The sequence below is a fragment of the Aphelocoma coerulescens genome, chromosome 1 (genome assembly GCF_041296385.1).
Source record: "Aphelocoma coerulescens isolate FSJ_1873_10779 chromosome 1, UR_Acoe_1.0, whole genome shotgun sequence".
In the NCBI taxonomy this organism is placed as follows: Eukaryota; Metazoa; Chordata; class Aves; order Passeriformes; family Corvidae; genus Aphelocoma; species Aphelocoma coerulescens.
In genome coordinates, this window is record NC_091013.1 from 1,078,816 (window position 1) to 1,099,793 (window position 20,978).

General features: G+C 48.0%; 1 protein-coding gene across 3 annotated transcripts in view; it reads left to right on the forward strand.

Annotated features, from left to right (window-relative positions):
• SON (SON DNA and RNA binding protein) overlaps nt 1-20,978 on the forward strand; it is a 37,062-nt gene extending 16,084 nt beyond the window's left edge. For 2 of the 3 annotated variants that reach the window (XM_069005870.1, XM_069005818.1), the window contains exons 4-12: nt 1,120-1,280; nt 2,740-2,880; nt 4,104-4,295; nt 8,501-8,611; nt 9,129-9,245; nt 16,277-16,424; nt 19,147-19,215; nt 19,290-19,405; nt 20,115-20,978. In XM_069005870.1, coding sequence (XP_068861971.1) covers nt 1,120-1,280; nt 2,740-2,880; nt 4,104-4,295; nt 8,501-8,611; nt 9,129-9,245; nt 16,277-16,424; nt 19,147-19,215; nt 19,290-19,405; nt 20,115-20,273 — 1,214 coding nt within the window. In that variant the 3' untranslated portion in view covers nt 20,274-20,978. The other variant, XM_069005919.1, reaches the window with a different exon arrangement.

Consider the following 20,978-nt stretch of genomic DNA (forward strand, 5'->3'; position numbering starts at 1 on the left):
TTAGGCAGTGACTTCCAGTAGGAACTTTTATGTTGGGACAGAATCAATGCTGAGCATTTGAATGAAAACCTCTTTAGAGCCAGTTTTACCTTGGTTCTAGAGCTTTTGTACAAAAGTAGCGTGTTTCAGTCTTGAGAACACTCTGCATGGTAATAGGGAAGGCCAAGTACTTGTATGTGAGAAAATTTCGAATTTCTACTTCTCCTGAGAACAAAGGTCATTCAGGTGCCAGTTGGAGAGTCCAAGCTCTGTTGTCAGCTTTTCCCAGTACTCTGTCTTGCCTCTTTCCCATGGTAATAACTTGAAGAAAAGAGAGACTTATTTCTGAAAATAGTCCCAGACTCAGCAGATCAGAAAATAAAATCTTATGAGCTGCATCTTTTCTCTGTGCTTGGAGGAAGAGAGGCTGTGTTGTTTCCTTGGGAAAGAAGGTTTGAATTGGGAGCTGAGCTTTTTGCACAGTGTGTGAGGAAACCTGTGGTGGACTTAAGGTTCTGAACCTTGCAGTCCTGCCTCAGAGTTACCATGGAAGCCTTCCAGTTAGGGAGTTATTTGCAAACTGGCAGAAGGCTTAATTCATTTTCATTTCCTATTTCTGTGTTAAGGCTGTCCTTTTCTCCTTATAAAGCAAAATCTGTTTTAGTGACAGTTTTGCATCTGACTGTATTTTAAGGAAGAGCACATTTTATTCAGCTTGTTTTTCTGTTTGGTGGTTGTCAGTAGCTTTTGGGCTATGTCTGGGGAGATGGGATTTCCTCCAGAGCTTTGAGAGCTTTTCAGAGATAGTTAAGGAGGAAACTCTGGACTTTATGCTGTATAGGAAGGACTCAGTATTGCCAAAACTGGAATGAATCTGAAGTAAGAGACATCAGAACTTGAGGGGTTGGGGGATGTTGGATGCTGTCATTGGGACTGCTGTGCTTTGGGTTACATTTGCCTTCTGCACAGACCAGGCCTAAAGTCTGAATCCACTCAGTACAATTTTAGTTATTTTCACAGAATGTAAAAAATGCACAGTACAGGTAGAATCTTGTTTAGTTTGCCAAAAATGCTTCTTTATTATTAAAACAAGAATCTATAAAAATAGTAACTTTTCTTTTAAAAAATAAATCTTTTTAGACAAGGCCCAGCTACTTGAAATCGCCAAAGCCAACGCGGCCGCCATGTGTGCGAAGTCTGGCGTGCCCTTACCCCCGAGCCTGATGCCTCTGCTGTCCCAGAAGAAGGATGACAAAGCCAACCAGAAGTCCTCAAGGGACACCTTGAAGGAGCTCACTGAGGTGAGGGAGAACAGCAGCATCAGACCTGACAGTGCCCACACTGTGGGAAGTTGTCACTGCGTGCTCGTGTCCCCTGGGAGCTGCCTTGTGTGCAGAATTCCAGGATCCCTGAGGCTGGAAAAGCCCTCCCAGCCCAGCCAGGCCCAGCTGTGCCTGATGCCCACCTTGTCCCCAGCCCAGAGCACTGAGTGCCACCTCCAGCCCTTCCTTGGAGGATGGGCACTCCAAACCCCCCTGGGCAGCCCCTTCCAAAGCCTGACCACCCTTTTGAGCCCTTATTCTCAACACAGGTTTTTTTAAGTCATCAGAACTGGTGTTTTTCATTCCGTGGAAATGCATGAATTTCAATTCTTCTGCTTTTTCTTATTTTAGGTTTTGATTCTGCTCTAATTTTGCACATATAGGTAGTTCTCCCCGCAGTCCTGCCAGTGAAATCCAAAGCTTTCACTCCTCATTTTTGTTCTGGTGGTGTTAGTTACAGAATTCCAGGTTTGAGTCGGAAGGGACTTGAAAGCTCAACCTGTCCCACCCCCTGCTGTGTGCAGGGACACCTTCCACTGTCCCAGGTTGCTCCAAGCCCCATCCAGCCTGGCCTTGTACTTCCCTCAGAATGGAGAAAATCTGGAATAGACAAGTGCCTTCATTTTTCTTTTTTTAATTGCATTGTCAGTGTGACAGTTCTGGAATTGTGTTTATAGAAATAATCTGAGATGAAGCAGTGTCCAAGTGCTGAGAAATAATCTGCAGTTGTGCCTGGGGGCTGGAGGAGCAGGAGTACTGAATAAGAGCTGAGTTGGTGCAGGTGCCCTGAGCTGACATCCTGGATGGTTTTTCACATAACCTGACCAAGATCCAGCATAGCTTGTGCTGATCTGGAGGCCCCAAACCTCCCCTCCTTTCCCTTTCCGACTTGGGGAATCTATTGGATGATGTTTCTGTTCTTTTGACTGAAAACTGGCCATAGAAGCAGTGCAGGTGGTAGGAAATCAGTGAAGATGTTCCAACCATAAAATCTTGGCCTCTCAAGAAAGTCTTTTTGTCTTTGTCCTTTTCTTCCTCTCTTTTATTTTTCCCCCTATGGAGGCTCCTCCCAGTATGACTGTGGTATCCCCATAACACCTCTGTGTTTTACGTTTAATTCTGTTGCATAGCTGGCCACCACCACAGTACTCCAGAAGAATCTGAGATCTTCTGGAACCTTCACTTCTGACAAGGTCCCTGCACTACCAGAGAACTGAGTCAGTAACCAAGAAGTGCCTGGCAGAGCCATGGTAGTGTTGGATAATTTGTGTAGAATATCCAAAGTACATCTATGGATGCTGTTGCTAAAAGATTTTCCACCTCCTGGTTTAGTAAAGAAAATTTTTCTTTATTTTTTTGATAAAAATATTCTTTGTGAGTTTGGATTGAAAGTTCAGGTTTACTCAGAGCTGACATTTCTCTCTGTTGTATTTTTCAGAAATGCAAGAAGATTGCTCAGAGCACTGATGATGTGATAGTGAACAAGCCTCATGTTTCTGATGAAGAGGAGGAAGAACGTCCCTTCTATAACCATCCTTTTAAACTGAGTGAACCCAAACCCATTTTCTTCAATTTAAGTGTGAGTGCTACTTTAGTTTCCAATGCTTTAAATCCTGGTTCTTTTTAAATAGTGCACATAGTTCTACAGAAGTTTATCAGGGTTTATAATCTTGGTGAAATTTGGAGTATTTGTTTTATCAATTTAAAGAAACCCTCCCAATTCCATCAAGATTAAATTGATAATCTTGGTGAAATTGTGAGTGTTTCTTTAAATGCATCTGGGAATCAAATGCTTTGAAGCATGGATTAGAATTTGTTTGAGTTTTGGTGGGGTTTGAGGTTTTTTGGGGTGGTGGGTGGGTTTTTTAAAATTTTTGGGGGGGGAGCATTGTGCCTATGATCATCTGTTCTGATTTTGCAGGATATAAAGCACTAAAAAAGCTTTAATATGCTCAGCAAAAATAGAAATAACATTCCTGTTTTTGTATAAATATGTATAGCTTGTGGTGTACACAAAATAGGCAGTAATGCACATTTACATAAGGTGCAAGGTAGAAATGGATTTAGATTTTGTATTGTATTGTTAGAAAAGGCTACAGTGAAACTCAAGAAACCTTGGAATTCTTCCAGGCTCCGAGGAGGAATATTCTATAGTGGTTATGGGCTGCTCTGCCTCTTGGACAGGTTTTTGACCCTTTCAGTTTTGTTCTTTCTCTCTCCTACTCTTAAAACCATTCCCATCCATATTCCTAGGGGTTTATCCGATATTATCCAATGCTGCCAGCTGTGTGTGCTGCTGGGAAGGGAACCTGGCAGGGATTTCTGCAGGTTTTTAATGTATTAACAACACCAGGCACAACAAGGCCATAGACGTTGTCTGCTCAGGCTGCTGCTAAAAATAGCCCAGAATTAGAAACCCAAATGCTGAGAGCTGCTTTCTCTCTGCTCATGTGGAGCTTTTGATCACAGGCAATGTTTTGCCACCCAGGATTTTTACCTTGGAGCTTTCCATACAAAGTACCTGTGTGGCAGGTGGAGATTGTTCTTGTGATGGTGTTAGTTGGGAGAGGGGGGGTCAGGGATTTTGGGTTGTTGAGGTTGGTTTAAGCGATTTTTCATCTTCTCTTACAGTGCAATTTGTGGGCCACTTGTGCCAAAATGATTAATTACAAAGGCTTATTACTCTGCAGTAAGAAGGATGAGTGTTCTGTGAAAACCAAATCCCAGGTGTTTGCAACAAAACCACCTCGTGACTCTTGTGTGTTTTCAAGTCTTAATTTTTTCTCATTTTATCTCTTTCAGACTCCCAGCATAAAACCAGCACCACCACCCCAACCAAAAAACCAGGTCAGCCTGTCCAAGGAATTCCCTGTTTCCTCTGGGTCTCAGCATAGGAAGAAGGAGGCAGACAGTGTGTATGGAGAGTGGGTTCCCGTGGACAAAAACGGCAAAGACGACGGCAAGGATGATGTTTTCCCCAAGCCAGCCATTGAGGTAAGGAAGGCAAGGAAAGCATATCATATAAGAAAACCAAAACCATCCCCTGGGCAGTCTGGTACCAAATTGCAGTCTGGGAAAAAAACCAAAAAGGCACTTAAAAGGTAGTGCCTAACATGCACTAAGCTGAGGAGCTGAGCTCTGCAAACTGGGGATGCTCATGTGGGCAGTGGTGGAAACAGCCTGTACCCGTCTTGCTTCTGGCAACTGGTGACTTCTTGGTCTCAACAGAACTTAAACTATAGCTAGAAGATGAAAAAAACTTCCTTATTCAGTTTCCTGCAGAGGTTACTTAATAATACCTTGAGATTTGCACAATAATGTACATAGTGCTAATTACAATTGTCCCACCAGTCTTAGAACAAGAACATCCCATGGCAATGTAATCCATTAAAAATTGTAAGTAGTTGCTAAAACTTTCACTTCCTCTGGATGTATTGATTTTTTAGTTTTTGCAGTCACATTTTCTCCCATGGCTGTCTTGCACGTGGCCTTCCAAAGGAGAATCTAATTGTATGGATAATAAACTAAAAAAACCAAAGCGAGTGTTTTTCCCCTTGAAATTTCTTCCAAAGAACTTTTTTTTGGGGGGGGAGGGGGGAGGGAAGGGTTGTAATTAAGTAAATATTTAAGAGAGGTGTTAATATTTTTGGGTTGATGTTACCTCAGTGCACCTGAAGCCTTGTTCTCACACCTTCCAAAGCCAAACCCCAGAGCCTTCCCATCAATTTCTGCCAAAGCCATCTCGGCACTTGGTGCGTTTTGTTTCTCAAGACCTTTCTGATGTTCTACAGGCACAGAAGGAATTTTCTTCTGGCTCTTTCACAGCACCAAAAGCACAGAGAATATTAATTATATATATAGCATTTTCATGGAATCCCTCAGAATTTGATGGTTGGGCACCCAATTCCTTGTTCCCTCAGCGCAGGTGGGAGCTGCACTTTGGGCTCTCCTGCTCCAGGGAGACACTGAGATGTTTGTGCAGAATGTCATTCCCAGTTTCATTGCAGTAAATATATTTAACATAACTTCCTTTCCTTCCTGTTGTGTGTACCTTTATAAATGCCTGTAACTATGTTGTCTGTTTTTATATTTTGTAAATAAATATTTTTATTTGCCTTTACCTTAACTTGGTTTGTGTTAAGGGTGATTTCAGGGGCGTTAGCTCCCAGCAGGCTGTGCCATCCCCTGGGGTTTGGGAAGTGCAGGTACAGATTGCTGTGTGTTTCTCCAGGGAGTTTGACAGGTAACACAGTGCTTCTCTGCTTAATTCTTTCAGTGCTCAGGAGGACTCTGTGGTGGAAATGGCTCCCTTGGAGCAACATGAGGCAGATCAGCTCCTTTGCTGGGGGTGCAGAGAGCTGGGGGTGCTTGGAACTTTAGGAAGTTTCACCTAGAATTGACCTCCCTTCATTGTTGCTGATTTTGCAATACTGTGACAGTTCTGCTGCAGGTCTTGACATCAAACCCCACACAATTGGTTTTATTGCTGTGTTTTAATTCACATATTAGTTACAGGCTTAGTCTGAAACAACCCTGCTAATACATGACAGCTTGTTTTAATAAAACCTGGTGCCTTCCAGTAGTTGTGTGTGGTAGTAGGAGATGGAGGGGAAGGTCTGGAGTGATCTGAAGGCTCAGCATGTCTGTAGCAGGCAGAGAGACCTCCGAGGAAGAAGTATTTGGAAGTGTAGAATGGCAGGGTTGGATTATCCCAGGTGACTCGTGCAGAGATGCTGTTGGGATCTGAGGGTGCAGTAAATGCACCTCTAGAGTGTGTAAAACACCTGCTTTTTATTGCCAGCCATGTCCTGCTTGCTTCAGTATTTGTGATTTGTGGGGGCAAGTCTGAGAAAGGGGGATCAGCCAGGAGGGCTCTGGGAGAGAACAGCACCTCACTTGCAACTGTTTTCCTGACTCAGTAATAACAACAACTTATACTTCAAGCAGAGATCTATTTTTTTTTTCAAGATCCAAAGCTGCCATCGAGTGTCTTGACATAACACAGAGCCCTGATGGTCTCCAAAATGGAGAAGTGTTTGGGAGTTAACTCAGCAGGGAGTGTTGCTAGGCCCCAGTCCGGTAAAGCACTGATAGACCTGTTTGGCATGGCAGTGGTCCCCTGTGGTTTCATGGACTGCTTCCATGCCTTTGTGTATTGCTGGATTGAAACTTTTGGTGAGTAGAAGAACTTTTTATTTATCTCCTGGACCAGTTTCACAAACAGAAAATTAAAGAACTATTTAAAGTATGTGAGAGAAACTTAAAAACTCAGCCAGTGTACATTTTAAACAGGCATTTTTACATCCATGCTGTTGTGTGAGGGGATTGTTAGGTGATATTTTAATTCTTCTTGTGCCTTTTTTATGTTCTTTGTGACAAGAAAGAAGCACTGAAGTCAGTCCATAGGCACCTGGGCTTGTGGGATTTTAGCTCTGTCTTGGTCAGTGCCAGATACTCCAGCAATGATCTTTCCAACAGAAACACTTTTTGTCCTAAGTACCAGCAAAAAACCTCACATCTTAAAATCAGATTTTATAGAGCACAAAAGCAATTCCTGTGTTTGGTGCCATTGTAGATATTCACATCTGTCTCTTCCTTTCAGTATTTATTAAATTCTTAAGCAGGTTCCTGGGACTCTGGATTGTGGTTTAACAGTGTTTGTTTTGTTCAGCAGAGTCAGTTTTAAAGAAGTTTCAGTTTCTCCTGCTGGCCCTTTAGTACAAAATGGGTGAGAGGCTGAGGTTGAGATAGTGATAACAAAAGAGGCAAAGCCTTTACAAAGCAAATGAAAATGAAGTTCACATTAACCCATCACCTTGATGTGCATGTGCCAGCTGCTGTTCTGATCATTGGGTTTCTTCTGTGCCTCAAACAGTCCCAGCCCTTCCAGCTTCTGTCACATCTCCAGAAATTCCATTTGTCTTTGCACACTCTTCCCCTTCTGCTTTCCAGTGAGAATGATCCATAAAATGCACGTCCTTTGAGGAGCAGGGCACAAAGATTTTATAAAACAGCTGCACACCAGCCAGAATTTGTTATGTTTTTACAGCCCCAGATGTTTTGGATTTCTGTCCTGATGGCTTTGCCCAGAGTGAAGGTTTGCAGGGAGCTCCTTGTGAATTCCATGTTTTCACCAAGTCACTCTGCAACATCGTTTCAGATTTATTTTTCTTTATATTTTGTTGTGGTTCAGCAGCACAGATGTAGATAATTCTTTCCAAAGCAGTGGATTCTGTGAGCTCACAGCCTGGTTTTACAGAATCCCTGAGGCTGGAAAAGCCCTCCCAGCCCAGCCAGTCCCAGCTGTGCCCGATGCCCACCTTGTCCCCAGCCAGAGCACTGAGTGCCACCTCCAGCCCTTCCTGGGACACCTCCAGGGATGGGCACTCCAAACCTCCCTGGGCAGCTCTTGCCAAGGCCTGAGCTCCCTTTCCATGGGGAAATTCCTGCTGCTGTCCACCCTGAGCCTCCCCTGGCCCAGCCTGAGGCCGTTCCCTCTCCTCCTGTCCCTGTTCCCTGGCAGCAGAGCCCGACCCCCCCGGCTGCCCCCTCCTGTCAGGGACTTGTGCAGAGCCACAAGGTCCCCCCTGAGCCTCCTTTGCTCCAGGCTGAGCCCCTTTCCCAGCTCCCTCAGCTGCTCCTGGGGCTCCAGCCCCTTCCCAGCTCCGTTCCCTCCTGGTTGACTCTGAAGATGGAAGTTTGAAACACTGAAGTCAAGATTGTGGAATGCATCTGATTCATGCTGGAATTATTTTTATACAGACAAGTTTTTGGTGTGACTTAATAGCAGAGTGCTGATGTGAACAACTCTGCCTGAATTTCTAGTTAAATTGCATTTAATTCTGTTGGTTAAGAAGATCTCCTTGGGCAGTAAAATGCTTCTCTGTTTATTGCACACCAGAATTTTTTGTGACAAATAGTTCTTAGAAGATTAGTCATTGGATGTTTTGGGTGTACAGGTGATTTTAAATTACCAGGGTGTTAGAGTTTAAATTCAGATTTGTCTTTGTTCAGGAAAGCCCATCTTGTGTGGATTTAAGTAGTCCCAGGGTTTTCATCACATTGCCTATTTCTTTGCCAAACCAACTATTCACTGTGTAACCCCAGTTGGTAGCACTGATTCTCCCACAGCTTTTTCCAGCTCAAGTGGACGTTGTTGTGCTCTGCTGTGTTTTCACAAGTGCTCTTTTTCCTCCTAGTGCGTGGACATAACCACAGCCATGAACGACAGAGCAGTGGCCCAGAAAAGGCTCAATGAGAACTCCTTTGACCTGGAGGCCATGTGCATGTTGAACCGGGCACAGGAGCAGGTGAGGGGGGCTTTCAGCAGCATTTTGGGGAACTTGAAGAAAATCAGTGTTTTCCTTTCATGGCAGCTGGTTTTTCTCACCTGTTGAAGTTTGGAAACCCAGTTATGGGTCCGTGTTTCGAAGTTCTGCCTTGGTTTTGCACTTACTAACTGAGTTTTGCTGAGCTTCTTCATGTATTCCATGTTTTCGCCCAAGTCACTCCAAAACATAGTTCCAAATTTATTTTTCTTTAAGTTGTACTGTAGTTCAGCAGCACAGATGTAGATAATTCTTTCCAGAACAATGGATTCAACAGTTTTGGGAATGAGGAAACCATGAACTCACTGGAATTGGAGCTCAGGCTTCAGGGTGACCATTCAGATGCTCAGATTTTGGGAGCACCTGCTTTCATCTGAGTGTCAGCGAACACACCAAATATCAACAACATGATGTGAAAATTACTGAGAGACGACAGAGAATTGCAAAGGAAAGTGTGGGAATGCTTATGTTGGTCTTACACTGGGTTTTGCTGTTGCAGATCGACGCCTGGGCTCAGTCCAACTCCATCCCAGGGCAGTTCACGGGGAGCACCGGAGCGCAGATCCTGTCCTCGGACGAGCTCACCAACAGCGGGCCCCAGGCGTGGATCCGAAAGGTAGAAGTGACACAGACACTCCTGTCTCAGCACCACACTCCACAGAGCAGTCAAGGATTGCAAAATGCTGAACAAGTGCCTTACCCTGTGGCAGAGCATGTGCCCAGTGCAGCAGGCCGGGCTCAGTCCCTGTCTGTGCTGGGTCGAAGCCCTCGGTGTCACCGAGGCTGTGACGGTGCCCAGCGAGGTGTGCCCGGCGAGGCACAGCCTGCCACTGACAGGACATGGCTGGTGCTGCTGTGCTGGCAGTGGCAGATCCTTCACTGCCTCACTGGCACTGGGACACATCAGGCAAGCTTTGATCCCGCTGCTGTTGAAGTCAGCGGTTTTTGGCATCGGCTTCAGCGAACCAAGTCCCAAACTGCCCTTGTGTTTGCCTTGGTTCTCTCTGGTTGCTCCTTTGCCTCTCTCTGGATCACCAGGGTTTTCTGGGAGCCAGAGATGTGGAGGGTTAAAGGAGGAATTGCAGTTAATAAGTCACTATCACCCTGCTATTATTTATATATAGTGCCGTAGTTCCCTCTTGCTGTGGGTTATCAGTGGCTGATTTGGGGTGTGGTGCGTCCTCCATCCGTGTGGTTTATACATTATACTCAAGCTGCATCTTTGCCAGTGAACACTGTTGTGGTGCTCTGTCAGGAAGTAAACTGAGGAATTCAAGCAACATCCACCTTCCAGGCACAAGGAATAATGAGTTAAGCTGGTCAGCCTTGCAGGTGATGCAACTGAGTCTGTATCTGGTTGGGTTAGGACACCCTCCCAACTGAGGTCAGATTTGAGGCTTAGGTGGAATTCTCCATAAAAATTGGTGTCAGCTGAACACAAAAGTCTGGAATTATAATATCCTAAAAATAGAAAGATTTTTTCCAGGTTTCACTAACTTGTTTTTCCACTTCATACCAAGCAGTGCAGAGAGCCAGGGAACACAGATTTGAGTCACTGGCCAGATGGGAATCTTTTGGGATCTTGTCAGTATTGATGCAGAATGTGCATGATAAAATCAGATTTTAACAATTATGAACAACTGAGATTGTAACAAAACGCTGCCTTTGGTGCAGACAATCCTTGTCCTTGGCAGAGGAACTTAGAACTGCAAAGCACAGGGATGTGTTGGTGAGGAAGGAGCTTTTCCACTGGGAGGCTTGGAAAGGAGATCAGCAGGGCTGTGAGGGGAGGGTTCTCCCTGTCTGCAGCACCTGCAGTGGGTTCCCAAGGCCGTGAAAAGGGAGCAGCTCTGAGCAGCTCTTTCCCAGACCTCCTCCCTGGGGTCTCCTGTGATGGCAGTGACAGGAGGGGCTGCTCACAGAAGGGAAGTGGAAAGGGCCAGGTGTGTTTTCCTGGTTTTCCAGCTTCACTCTGGGATCTGCTTTAAAACAACCCAGCTAAACAAACCAAAACAGCAGCCAAAAAACCAAACACAAACCCAACAAAATGCTTCATGGGGAGAAAATGGGAGAAGAGTGTGGTCTGTGCTTGTGGACACGACTGCTGTGAGGAGCAGAGCAATGCTGGAACATTTTGTTGGATCTGGGCATCAGTGAGCCAGTAGCAGCTCTCCTGCCCTTCCCAGGGCTGGGAACGTGCTGTGGTTGCAGTGCAGGCTCTGGGGTTGGGCACAGAGGAGGCTCCTGTTGGGAACAGGAGGAGTTGGTGGGTGAGGGAGGCGAGGACAAAGTCCTCTTCCTGCTCTGGCATTCCTCAGCTGCTCTGCCAGGCTCCCCTTCTGTGACAGCCCAGAGGGCCCAGAGCTGCTCAGGAGTGCCCTGGGGCTTCAGGAGTGCCAGGGCCTGGGAAAGCCTCAGGCACCTTCCTGTGGAGTCCTCCTGTGGCTGCAGGAGGATTTCACAGGAAGAAGTAGGGATGTGGTTCTGAATCCATGTTATCTTTCTCAGGGACAGGAATGCAAACCACCCATGAAATGCAAAGTACTGGTTGTGTGTTATTTGGGCACCTGAAGTTGTGTAAGAATTGTCAGTTACTGAGTGTAGCACTGAGAAGTCAGGCTTGTGCTCCCTTTTTGGCCTAAAAATTGCATCTTAACATTAAAATAACCTTGTATTTTTCACTCGGGCCAGGAGTTGGACTTTGATCCCTGTGGGTCACTTCCAACTCGGGATATTCTGTGTTTCTGTGATTTTTATCTGCAGGTAGGGCTGTGGAGTTCCTTGGGGGATGTTGTGTCTGTGAATTAATGCACATTTCTGGCTGAGGCTGTTTGCTGAAGGCATTTCCCTTGGGAATTTGCCATGAGAGGAGCTGTGACCATCCAGCAGAGACTGAGCCCGTGGCAGCCACTTAATTTGGCTCTGAGGAAATAAAGAATTAGAGCAAGCACAGACACTGGGTGTGACAGAGGTCACCACAGCACCAGGGAGGTGGAACAGGAGAGCTGAGTCAGGAGGGCGGGAAGAGGAAGGGACTTGGGGAATTTGTTGGCTGAGCTCTGTCTTCACTTTGCATTTCGTGGATTTGACCTTTTTTTGTCCTTTCCCAATGACTCTGGAGAGGTAATATGCACTCAAACCAAACTCTGCCTGGAATCTCAGTTTGGCAATCAGGTACTGCAGTGCTTCATGTGGAGCACTGGGGTGGGGACACCAAGTAGGAATAAGGTTTATGTTTTTAATTTGGGGACTAATTCATGGTGTTCACGTGCAGGGGCCTGAGCAGGGTCCATAAAGGAGTGGTGTGGTGTTAGATATAAAGCATTTAGGAGCAATCTCACCTTTCTCTTTTGAAAAGTGGCTTCTGTTTCAGTTTGTCACCATCAGTGTAATCAGTTCACAAATGTGACTCATCTTTTCTAAAGGTTGCTTCTATTTTTATTCCCTTCTTCCTTCCAAACACACTGTGCTGCTGAAGAAATGTCAGAGCAACTGGTCAAATATTTTTTTATTTCCAAGCAAATTCTGTTGAGGTCTATTTACTCCCCCTTTCCCAGACTCACCACTTGGTTCTGGATTTATCTATCAGCTTAATTCTGGAGCCTGAACTTGCTCCCCGGGGTTGTACTCAAGGGTGGCCCTGGGGAGCTGCTGGGTCACTCACTTGTGCTGGGGTGCAGAAAGTTCTGGAAAGTGCAGGTCTCCCTTCCATTCTTCCAGGCACAGCAGAGCAGAACTCCTGTCAGGGTGGAAGTAAAGCTGAGCCTTGTGGCTGCCCCTTGCAGGACTGCTGAGCGTCCAGCCAGGCCCCTCAGCCAGACCTGGTGTTCCTGCTGGGAACAGGGAGCTTTCCTTGGGAGCCAGGGTCACCTGGCAAAGCAGAACAGCTCTGTGCTCATTAGATACTGGATATGGGGAAGGAATTGTTCCCTGGGAGGGTGGGCAGGCCCTGGCACAGGGTGCCCAGAGCAGCTGGGGCTGCCCCTGGATCCCTGGCAGTGCCCAAGGCCAGGCTGGACATTGGGGCTGGGAGCAGCCTGGGACAGTGGGAGGTGTCCCTGCCCATGGCAGGGGTGGGATGGGATGATCCTTAAAATCCCTCCCAACCCAAAGCATTCTGGGATTCCATGGGATTCTGAAATAGTTCTGTTGGACTGGTTCCCCCCAGTCCTCTGACTGCTGTTTTTCCCAGCCATTCCTTTTTCCCCTGCTGTTGTGCAAAAGCTGAGAGCAGCACCTGCAGGTGCTTGGAACACAGGGCTTGTGAGGCATCTGCTGGGAGTCTTCAGCAAGGGATTTCTCCTTCTGCCTGTGGGAGGGAATGTGGCTGCTGCTGAAAGGGCCAGAGCATCTTCAGTTCAGCACCCAGCCCAAATTCCCTTCCTCAGGATCCCCACAAGGCGCCACAGGGATCAGCTCTTGGTCAGAGCTCCAGGAGCATTCGGGCAGTGCTCCCAGGGATGCACAGGCTGGGATGGCTGGGGTGTCTGTACAGGGCCAGGAGCTGGGATTGGATGGTCCTTGTGGGTCCCTTCCCACTCAGAGATGCTGTGATTCCATGGGAAATTCTGCTGCCTGGCACAAGTTTTTCCAAAGCGATGCTTGTTCCTGGAACTTGAACTTCCTTGGAGTTCAAAGCAGCCTTTAGTGCAGCCCTGTGCTGTACCTGAACTGCCACCCCCGCCCTGCCTCCAAGGCTTTGTTGTCTTTGCTTCCAAAATTGTTGCTCCAAAGAGTCAGCCTGAAGAATCAGGTAGAAAGTTAATCAAAACTGCTCTAAACCCTCTGAAGGAGTCAGGTTTTGCCTTCTCTTTAAAGCAAGTGCTGACACAAGAATGTGGCCCTTTAGTGTCTCCATGTGCTGGTGGAATGGAAGCGGGATTTCATGGAATTTAGAGCTCAAAATAAAAGGAAAGAGGTATCAGATTGTCTTGCAGGCTGTCTCAAGATTAGTGAGTAAAAGAGAAGTGATTTTGTAAATAATGAGTTACTTCTGACAGCAATAACCAAATGCTCAGAAACCTGGGGGTTCTTCTGTTCTGTCCCCTTTAATTTGTATTTGCAAAAGGCCAGAGCTGCTCAGGAGTTTTGGGAGACTCAGCCTTGGATGGTTTTTAAAATTAGAAGAATTGTGGCTCTCGCTTCCCGGCTTTTGTGAACATTTCTGTTACTTCTGTGGTTTCCAGAGTTCCAAACCCAGCACCAGTTTTACCCCCACTCATTAAATCATGGGCTGAGGGGAGTTTCTGTCATCAAATTATAAAGAAATACAATGTACAGGTGGCATTAGAAGGTTACTTTCACTTTGTTATTAATAGAAAAAAGCCAAACCAGAATCAAAATGAAAGAACCTTTTCCTTGCTGCAGACCTCTGCCTCCTCAGTGAGCTGAGTCCAAGTGGGCTTCTCGTGGCTCCTTTCCCACTGGTACCAGAATTCTTTCCTCTAGCCTTTTAGTGGGATGCACAAGTATTTGTGTATTCTGGAATTAAATTATTATTAATAATAATAAATTTGGAAGTCATTGTTGTCCTGGTTCTGTTGGTGAAGTTGAAGAGTCAGCAGAGTGTACAAAATTCCTGCTGAAGTACCCTGCCAGAATCCTGAATTCACCCCTGGAGGAGGTGCTTTAACAAACTGCCCTCTGGAGCTTAGAACTTTCCATTTCCAGCTTGTGGAGTTTGTTCAGGCTCTGGTAATTCCTCTGTAGGAGCTCAGGGCTTGGATTTTTGACCAGGAACAGGCTGTTTTGGTTCTGTTCTGTCCTCGCTCCAGCCCTGAGTCAGGACATGTCCGGGTGTTTGGGAAAGCCGTGTGAGCCCGCAGTGACCTCAGCAGGAGCTTGCGCTGTCCTTTGTGAACTGAACACACGCCCGTGGTGCTGGAACAGCCGGGGATCCCAAATCCTGCCCTGCCCAGCAGGAGCCAGCCCAGCTCCAGAGCCTGCCTTCGTGTTCTGGGAGTGCTCCTCTTACGGGATGATCCTGGAGAAGAGGGGAGGAGGGACTGGGAAGTGAGGGGCAGGCTGTGGAGGGGTGTAGACGTTGTGTTCCAGGGGCTGGGTCTGCACCAGCCTGAGCTCTGCTCCTCCAGCCACGTGGATCCGTGTGGATCCAGACAGAGATTTCCTGGGCATAGGCAGAGATTTGGAGCATTCCTGGCACAGCCTCCAGCAAGGCTTTCCTGTCACACTTCCTGCCAGCCTCCAGAGCCGGGGCTGGATGCAGTTGTGTGTTGGAAATCCCTGACAAACACATGGTCTGCCAGAGGAATGAACACCTGTGGCGTTGTTACCTGCAAATGGAAACCAGGCACCTGGGAGTCCTGGGAATCCAGGGATCCATCAGTGCTGGGGTGGTGGCAGCCCCAGGCCTGTGCTGAGCTCCAGGAGCGTTGGGACAGCGCTCCCAGGGACGCCCAGGCTGGGACTGTTGGGCTGTCTGTGCAGGGCCAGCAGTCGGAGTCCGTGGTCCTGATGGGTCCCTTCCAGCTCAGGACGTTCCATGATTCTGTGAACTCTGGGAAACTCCTGCTCTTGCAAGCACGGCTCCAAAGGAAGCAGAAACCCGAGTGTTGTGTGAATGTGCCTTGGCAGTGAGCGAGCCCTGCCCAGCTCTGCGGGGCCGCCTCTGCTCCGGGGCCGCCTCTGCTCCGCGCAGTGTCCGACGGCCGCCCCGTGCCGGGCTCTAACCTTGTGTCTGGGAAGGCAAGCAAGGTTCTGCTGTGATGGAAATGCTTGACTTGCTTATGGGGTCAGCGGGGGGGCACGAGAGATGATAGTTCACAGAATAACCTGTGAACTTTCACCCCTCTATATGGAAACTTGTTTCAGGGTCAAATCCTTGTAGCCGCCTTCTTGCCACGGTCAGTGCCAGCCCTACTATTCACAACACTGCGGCCAGCGAGGCCTAGGTACGTAACATTTAAGGAGTTTTTACAGTTCTTTACATCAAAGCAGATGTTTAAACTTTCTGTTGATAAGCTTTCACCGTTTAACAACTTTTGTTAATGCTCATTTGAAAGAATGTGACGACTGCTGCTGCTAAACTGGGGGGCCAAGCGCCTTTTTCCGTTAAAATAAAGAGAGGGGAAAGCAAAACCTGTTTGTTCCATGTGGAATTTCAGAGTAGAACTTGAATATGCAACTGCTGTGTAATAAATCAGGTGGGGAGAGGGTTTTTTTTAGATTTAAATACGCCTAAACAGCCTGTGAATGTCATGACTAAATGTGCTTGTGTTCTGTTGGACAAGGAGGTGCCCCTGGCACAGCTGTGCCGGGGATCAGTTCCCACTTCCCGAGCTGAGGAGATCTCTGGGATCAGAGCAGAGTGTTTAGAACCGGACGGTTGTCGCTTGATTAAACACATCTGTCTGCAAAGGGTCACTGCCACTTTGGGATCACCTTAGACTTTTCCTAAGTTGTTCTTTTTTGCCAAACATTGATTTGTGTCTCGTGTGTCCGCGTGAATTCCGGGTTCCACGCACTGGTTTGGGCTAAAAATCCACAGAGCTCAGGTGGATTTTTTTTTTTTTTTTTTTAATTGAGTCTGTGAAAAGTTGTTAGAAACATTTTTTGGAAGTTCCCACTTCTTATTTAAAATCCCAGCACTAACTTTAGGCCTTGTTTTACTTCTCTTTTTCTGGATAGGATCAGTTCTTAAGAGCAGCCCCTGTAACCGGAGGAATGGGAGCTCAGCTGATGAGGAAAATGGGCTGGAGAGAAGGAGAAGGGCTTGGGAAGAACAAGGAAGGCAGTGTCGAGCCCATCATGGTGGATTTTAAGACAGATCGGAAAGGTGAGTCCTGCCTTAAAAATGTCTCGTGGCTTCTCAGCTCTTGTGGCTGCCTGGAGATGGCAGAGGCCCTTGGAAGTCAGAGGTGTTTTCTGGGTGGCTTCACTGGAACATGAACAGATTCTGGGATTTTGCCTCAGGTTTGCCAAGGCCTGGGCTTTGTCCAAAGCTTTGTCCTTGTGGAAAAACCACAGTGGTTGGTCTGGAGAAAGTGGCTGGAGCAGGAACAGGGGCTAGAAGATGGGGTAGTGGGGTCAGTTCTACACTGGCGTGAGGACAGAGCTGAGAGCCCAAAGCTGAGCTTTGTGAGTGTCTCACACTCAGGGATTTGGGACTTCCCTGTGGATTCTGGTCCTTTGTCTGTTCCTCATTTCCCTGCTGCTCATCTCCAGTCTGATCCTGCTGAAGGCATTTCTGCACATGCTCAGGGCTGGTTCCAGAGGCAGCTTTAGCCTCCACTTTACATGGAAACCTCAGCTGTTTTCCATGGTTTCCCGTCCATGGCCCCAGGGCAGAGCTCACTTGATCCAGCAGAACCATGCAGTGAATCCCAGGCAGTGGTGCTGCTCCTTCAGCTTGGCCACTGTGGTTTGTGTTCTGAGTGCTGGTGGAAATTTCCCATCTGAAACACCTCTCCATGTTCTGACTGCTTTAACTCCAAGATGCAGAATTCCAGCAGTCAGGATTTCTGATTTAACTGTTCTGCTGTGCATGGAACAAAACAACAACTCCACACTGACTGTGGGTCAGACTCCTGCTGTTCTGAATATATTTTCTCCACTGGGAACCTTCAATCCCATCTCATATCAAAGGATGGAAATACTCAGAGTTTTTATTGCAAGGCCAGGCTGGACATTGGGGCTTGGAGCAGCCTGGGACAGTGGGAGGTGTCCCTGCCATGGCAGGGATGGCACTGGGTGGACTTTAATGTCCTTTCCAACCCAAACCATTCTGGGATTTCAGGGCTTGTGTTGGCTTTTGTCACTGCTCAGAACTGAGCTTGGAATGGCCAAACTTCTCACACGTTATTCTTCACAACCTTTCTGTGTAAAGAAAGAAATGAAACCCCAAAGGTGGCTGGTGACAGTGATTGCCAGGGATTCCTCCTGGTCTCTGAGAGTCATCTGAACCCAGGGATAACCTTAAGGCAGCTGGGCTCTGCTTTGGATTTCCTGCTTTTGAAATAGTTATGCTCACCTGCAGCTTTACCTGATGGTTGCCACACAGGTTGTGCCTGGATGCAGAATTCCCTCTGCTGTTGGGCCAGCAGCTCTGTGGCACAGGGAGACGAGGGGCAGGAGGTTTCCTGCTCACAGAGAAGCAGCTGGAAAGGGATCATGTATTTAGGACAAGTAGTTCTTCAGACATCCATGTTCTTGGGTGATTAAATGCCTAAAAAATACTTCTCTTTTTTTTTTTTTTTTTTAACTTCTGTGTAGTTTTAAAGAAAAGTCAGGAATGTTTGGCAGGAAGGCTGTTATTAACCCACCACCCAGGTTTGTTTTGTAAGGAATTTATTATACATTTTTTGACTTACTCCCCCAATAAAATACAATTCCTGGTCCCGGGCATGTGCAGTGTGCCATGGAGTGACTCAGGAGGCTGCAGCTTGTTTGAAATTCCCTGTTGAGGTCCCAGAGACAAGAGGTGGAGTTTCAGTGACTCAGGCACAGGGAGAGAGCTTTAATGAGAAGGATGAGAATCCCTTGGTTGGCTTGGGTTTAAAATGCTATGAGGGGGAAAACCCTCAGCCTTTCCTTCAGGGATTGTCTCTGAGGGCTTTGTGCCCCTTGGAAAGGCCCTGCTTAGGAGCTGCAGGAATACTGGGATGAGGATCTGGTAAGGAGGGAAGGATTTTCCTGTAAAGCAAAACAAACCCAAAGGCCACCCAAAAAAGCTGAAGGAGCAGGAAGACACTGGTAGCAATTGCAGTATCTCCCTGTCTTTATTCACCAAAGCCACAGCAGGAAAACTTGAGGTAAGAAACAAAGGAATATTGAAGGGTTGAAGTGTGAGAGTGGCAAAATCCCTGGGGAGAAACTTGAGTTTCTCTCAAGGACGGTCACTGGAGTTTCAGACACTTCTGGCAATTCTTCATTTTATTTCTTAGTCTTGTAAGATTTTCAGAAGAAGAATGTTGAGTTTTGGTGTTTGCTGGTGACTCCAGGAGAGCCTGTGCTCCCTGCATCCCTTTGGGGCTGTTTGCTCTGCTGCTTTGTTCCCAGATGGGATGGAGGCCACAGCTTGGGCTGCTGGAACACTGGTAAATGCAGAGAGCCAAGGGATCCGGGTCCGTGGTGTCATTGCTGGCAGGAGGGGCACACAGGGACATTGCTGGGTAATGGGAACCTCACGTGCTCCCTGTGTTTGAGGCAAACTGAAGGCAGGGGGTTGCTCTGGGTTGCACAAAACAGCAGGAGAATGTTCCTCACTTTCTCTCTTGTTCGTTGTTTCTCCAAAGAGGGCGTGGAAAACCAGGTTTCCATGGAAAACCAGGTGTTCTCTGGCTTGCGGAAGACTGCTCAGAGTTTTCTCCTCTTGGCTTGTTCAGTCTTCCTGGAGCCTTTGGGAGGAATGGGATGAGTGGAATGGAGGGAAAAAGGTGGAGGGTTGAGAGTTGGGTGGAGTCTCCAGGTGTCCCCACTGATCCCCGTTCCTGCTTTGCTGGTGAGACCCGGGAATCAGGTGGGAATCAGGAATGTCAGTGTGCCTGTGTTGCTTGCAGGGCTCGTGGCTGTGGGAGAGAAGGCCCAGAAGAGGTCCGGCCATTACGTGGTGATGAAGGATCTTTCAGGTGAGATTCTTGTCTAGAATAGAGCAATTCCCAGGGGCTGCTTGGATATTAACCCTGGGATGTCTGTGTGCCAGGGAAGCACCCGGTGTCTGCGCTGATGGAGATCTGCAACAAGAGGAGGTGGACGCCCCCCGAGTTCGTGCTGGTGGACGACAGTGGGCCTGATCACCGCAAACATTTCATCTTCAAGGTGGGTCTGGGCTGCCCTGTGCTGCTTCCTGTGTGCCAGGGATGAAATCCATGTTTCTGTTTGATAGAAACACCTCACGGGGCTGGCTGAGGATGGTGGAGCCGTCTCGGTGCTGGAATGTGCAAGTCCTGTTTCTGGAACGGCCATATCGGGTCCCTGGAGCACTTTAATCTGGGAACTGGGAAGAGTTGACCCCAGGGTTGGAGCCCCTCTGCTCTGGAGCCAGGCTGGGAGAGCTGGGGGTGCTCAGCTGGAGCAGAGGAGGCTCCAGGGAGAGCTCAGAGCCCCTGGCAGGGCCTAAAGGGGCTCCAGGAGAGCTGCAGAGGGACTGGGGACAAGGCATGGAGGGCCAGGAGCCAGGGAATGGCTTCCCAGTGCCAGAGGGCAGGGCTGGATGGGAGATTGGGCAGGAATTGTTCCCTGGGAGGGTGGGCAGGCCCTGGCACAGGGTGCCCAGAGCAGCTGGGGCTGCCCCTGGATCCCTGGATTGGGGTTTGGAGCAGCCTGGGCCAGTGGGAGGTGTCCCTGCCATGGCAGGGGTGGGATGGGATGAGCTTTAGGGTCCCTTCCAACCCAAACCACGGTGGGATCCCCTGAAATGGCCGTGCTGTCAGCCAGCCATGGATTGTGTGTCCCTGAAGGGGAATTGCCCGGAGGGTGCCTGAAGTAGCCGTGCCCCCCTCACTAACCCCTGGTTCCCCTGTGCCAGGTGAGAGTCAATGGCAACGAGTACAGGCCCACCTTTGCCAGCCTTAACAAGAAGCACGCGAAAGCCACGGCGGCCACGGCGGCGCTGCAGGCCATGGGACTCGTACCAAAGGAAAGCATGGTCAATACCACCATGTTCAGGAGTGCCTCACACCGCTAAGCTTGGCTTTACTGGGACACTGGTTCCGAGCATTTTACTCTGCACAAGAAATGGTATTTGCCCCTCTCATGTTGTAAATACATCGGCGATTCCCACCTTGTAAAAACTGTACAGACACCCACAGGTTTTTCTTTTGTACCATCCAAATGTATTTAAATCATACTTAGTTTTTGGTATGTTTATATTGTTTACATTAGTGATGTAATTATTTCTTAAATGACTAAATCAGATGACAGACTCTGGAGGCATCAGAAATCCAGATCCTTGGCTGAAGCTCCTGCAGTTCCTCTCCCAGCAGAACGTTGACCCTTTGACACAGTTTGGTAGTGGCTGCAGAGTTCCCTGGGCGCAGGAGGTGCTGCTGGGCGGGTCCGGGGACCCCCAGGGCCGTACCCGGGCTCTGCCCCTCGGTGCCACCTGTGCCCCAGGACAGCCGGACGAGCCCGCGGGCGCTTCCAGAGGAACGCGGAGATTCGGACATGGCCCGGCACCGCCTCCTGCATGTCCCCAGGAGGGGGGCCTGGGGCTGCTCTTCCCAACCAGTGAATCCACTGCCTGATGCTGATTGTACGGATTTGTGGTTCATGTGACTTTTAAACTCTTAACAGATCTACAACTGGATTTGGGGGGAGGGAGGGGGTAGAATGACGCTTCAATTGTTGTACCCAACTTGGTCAATAAAGCAGCACAAGTTCATAATCTTCA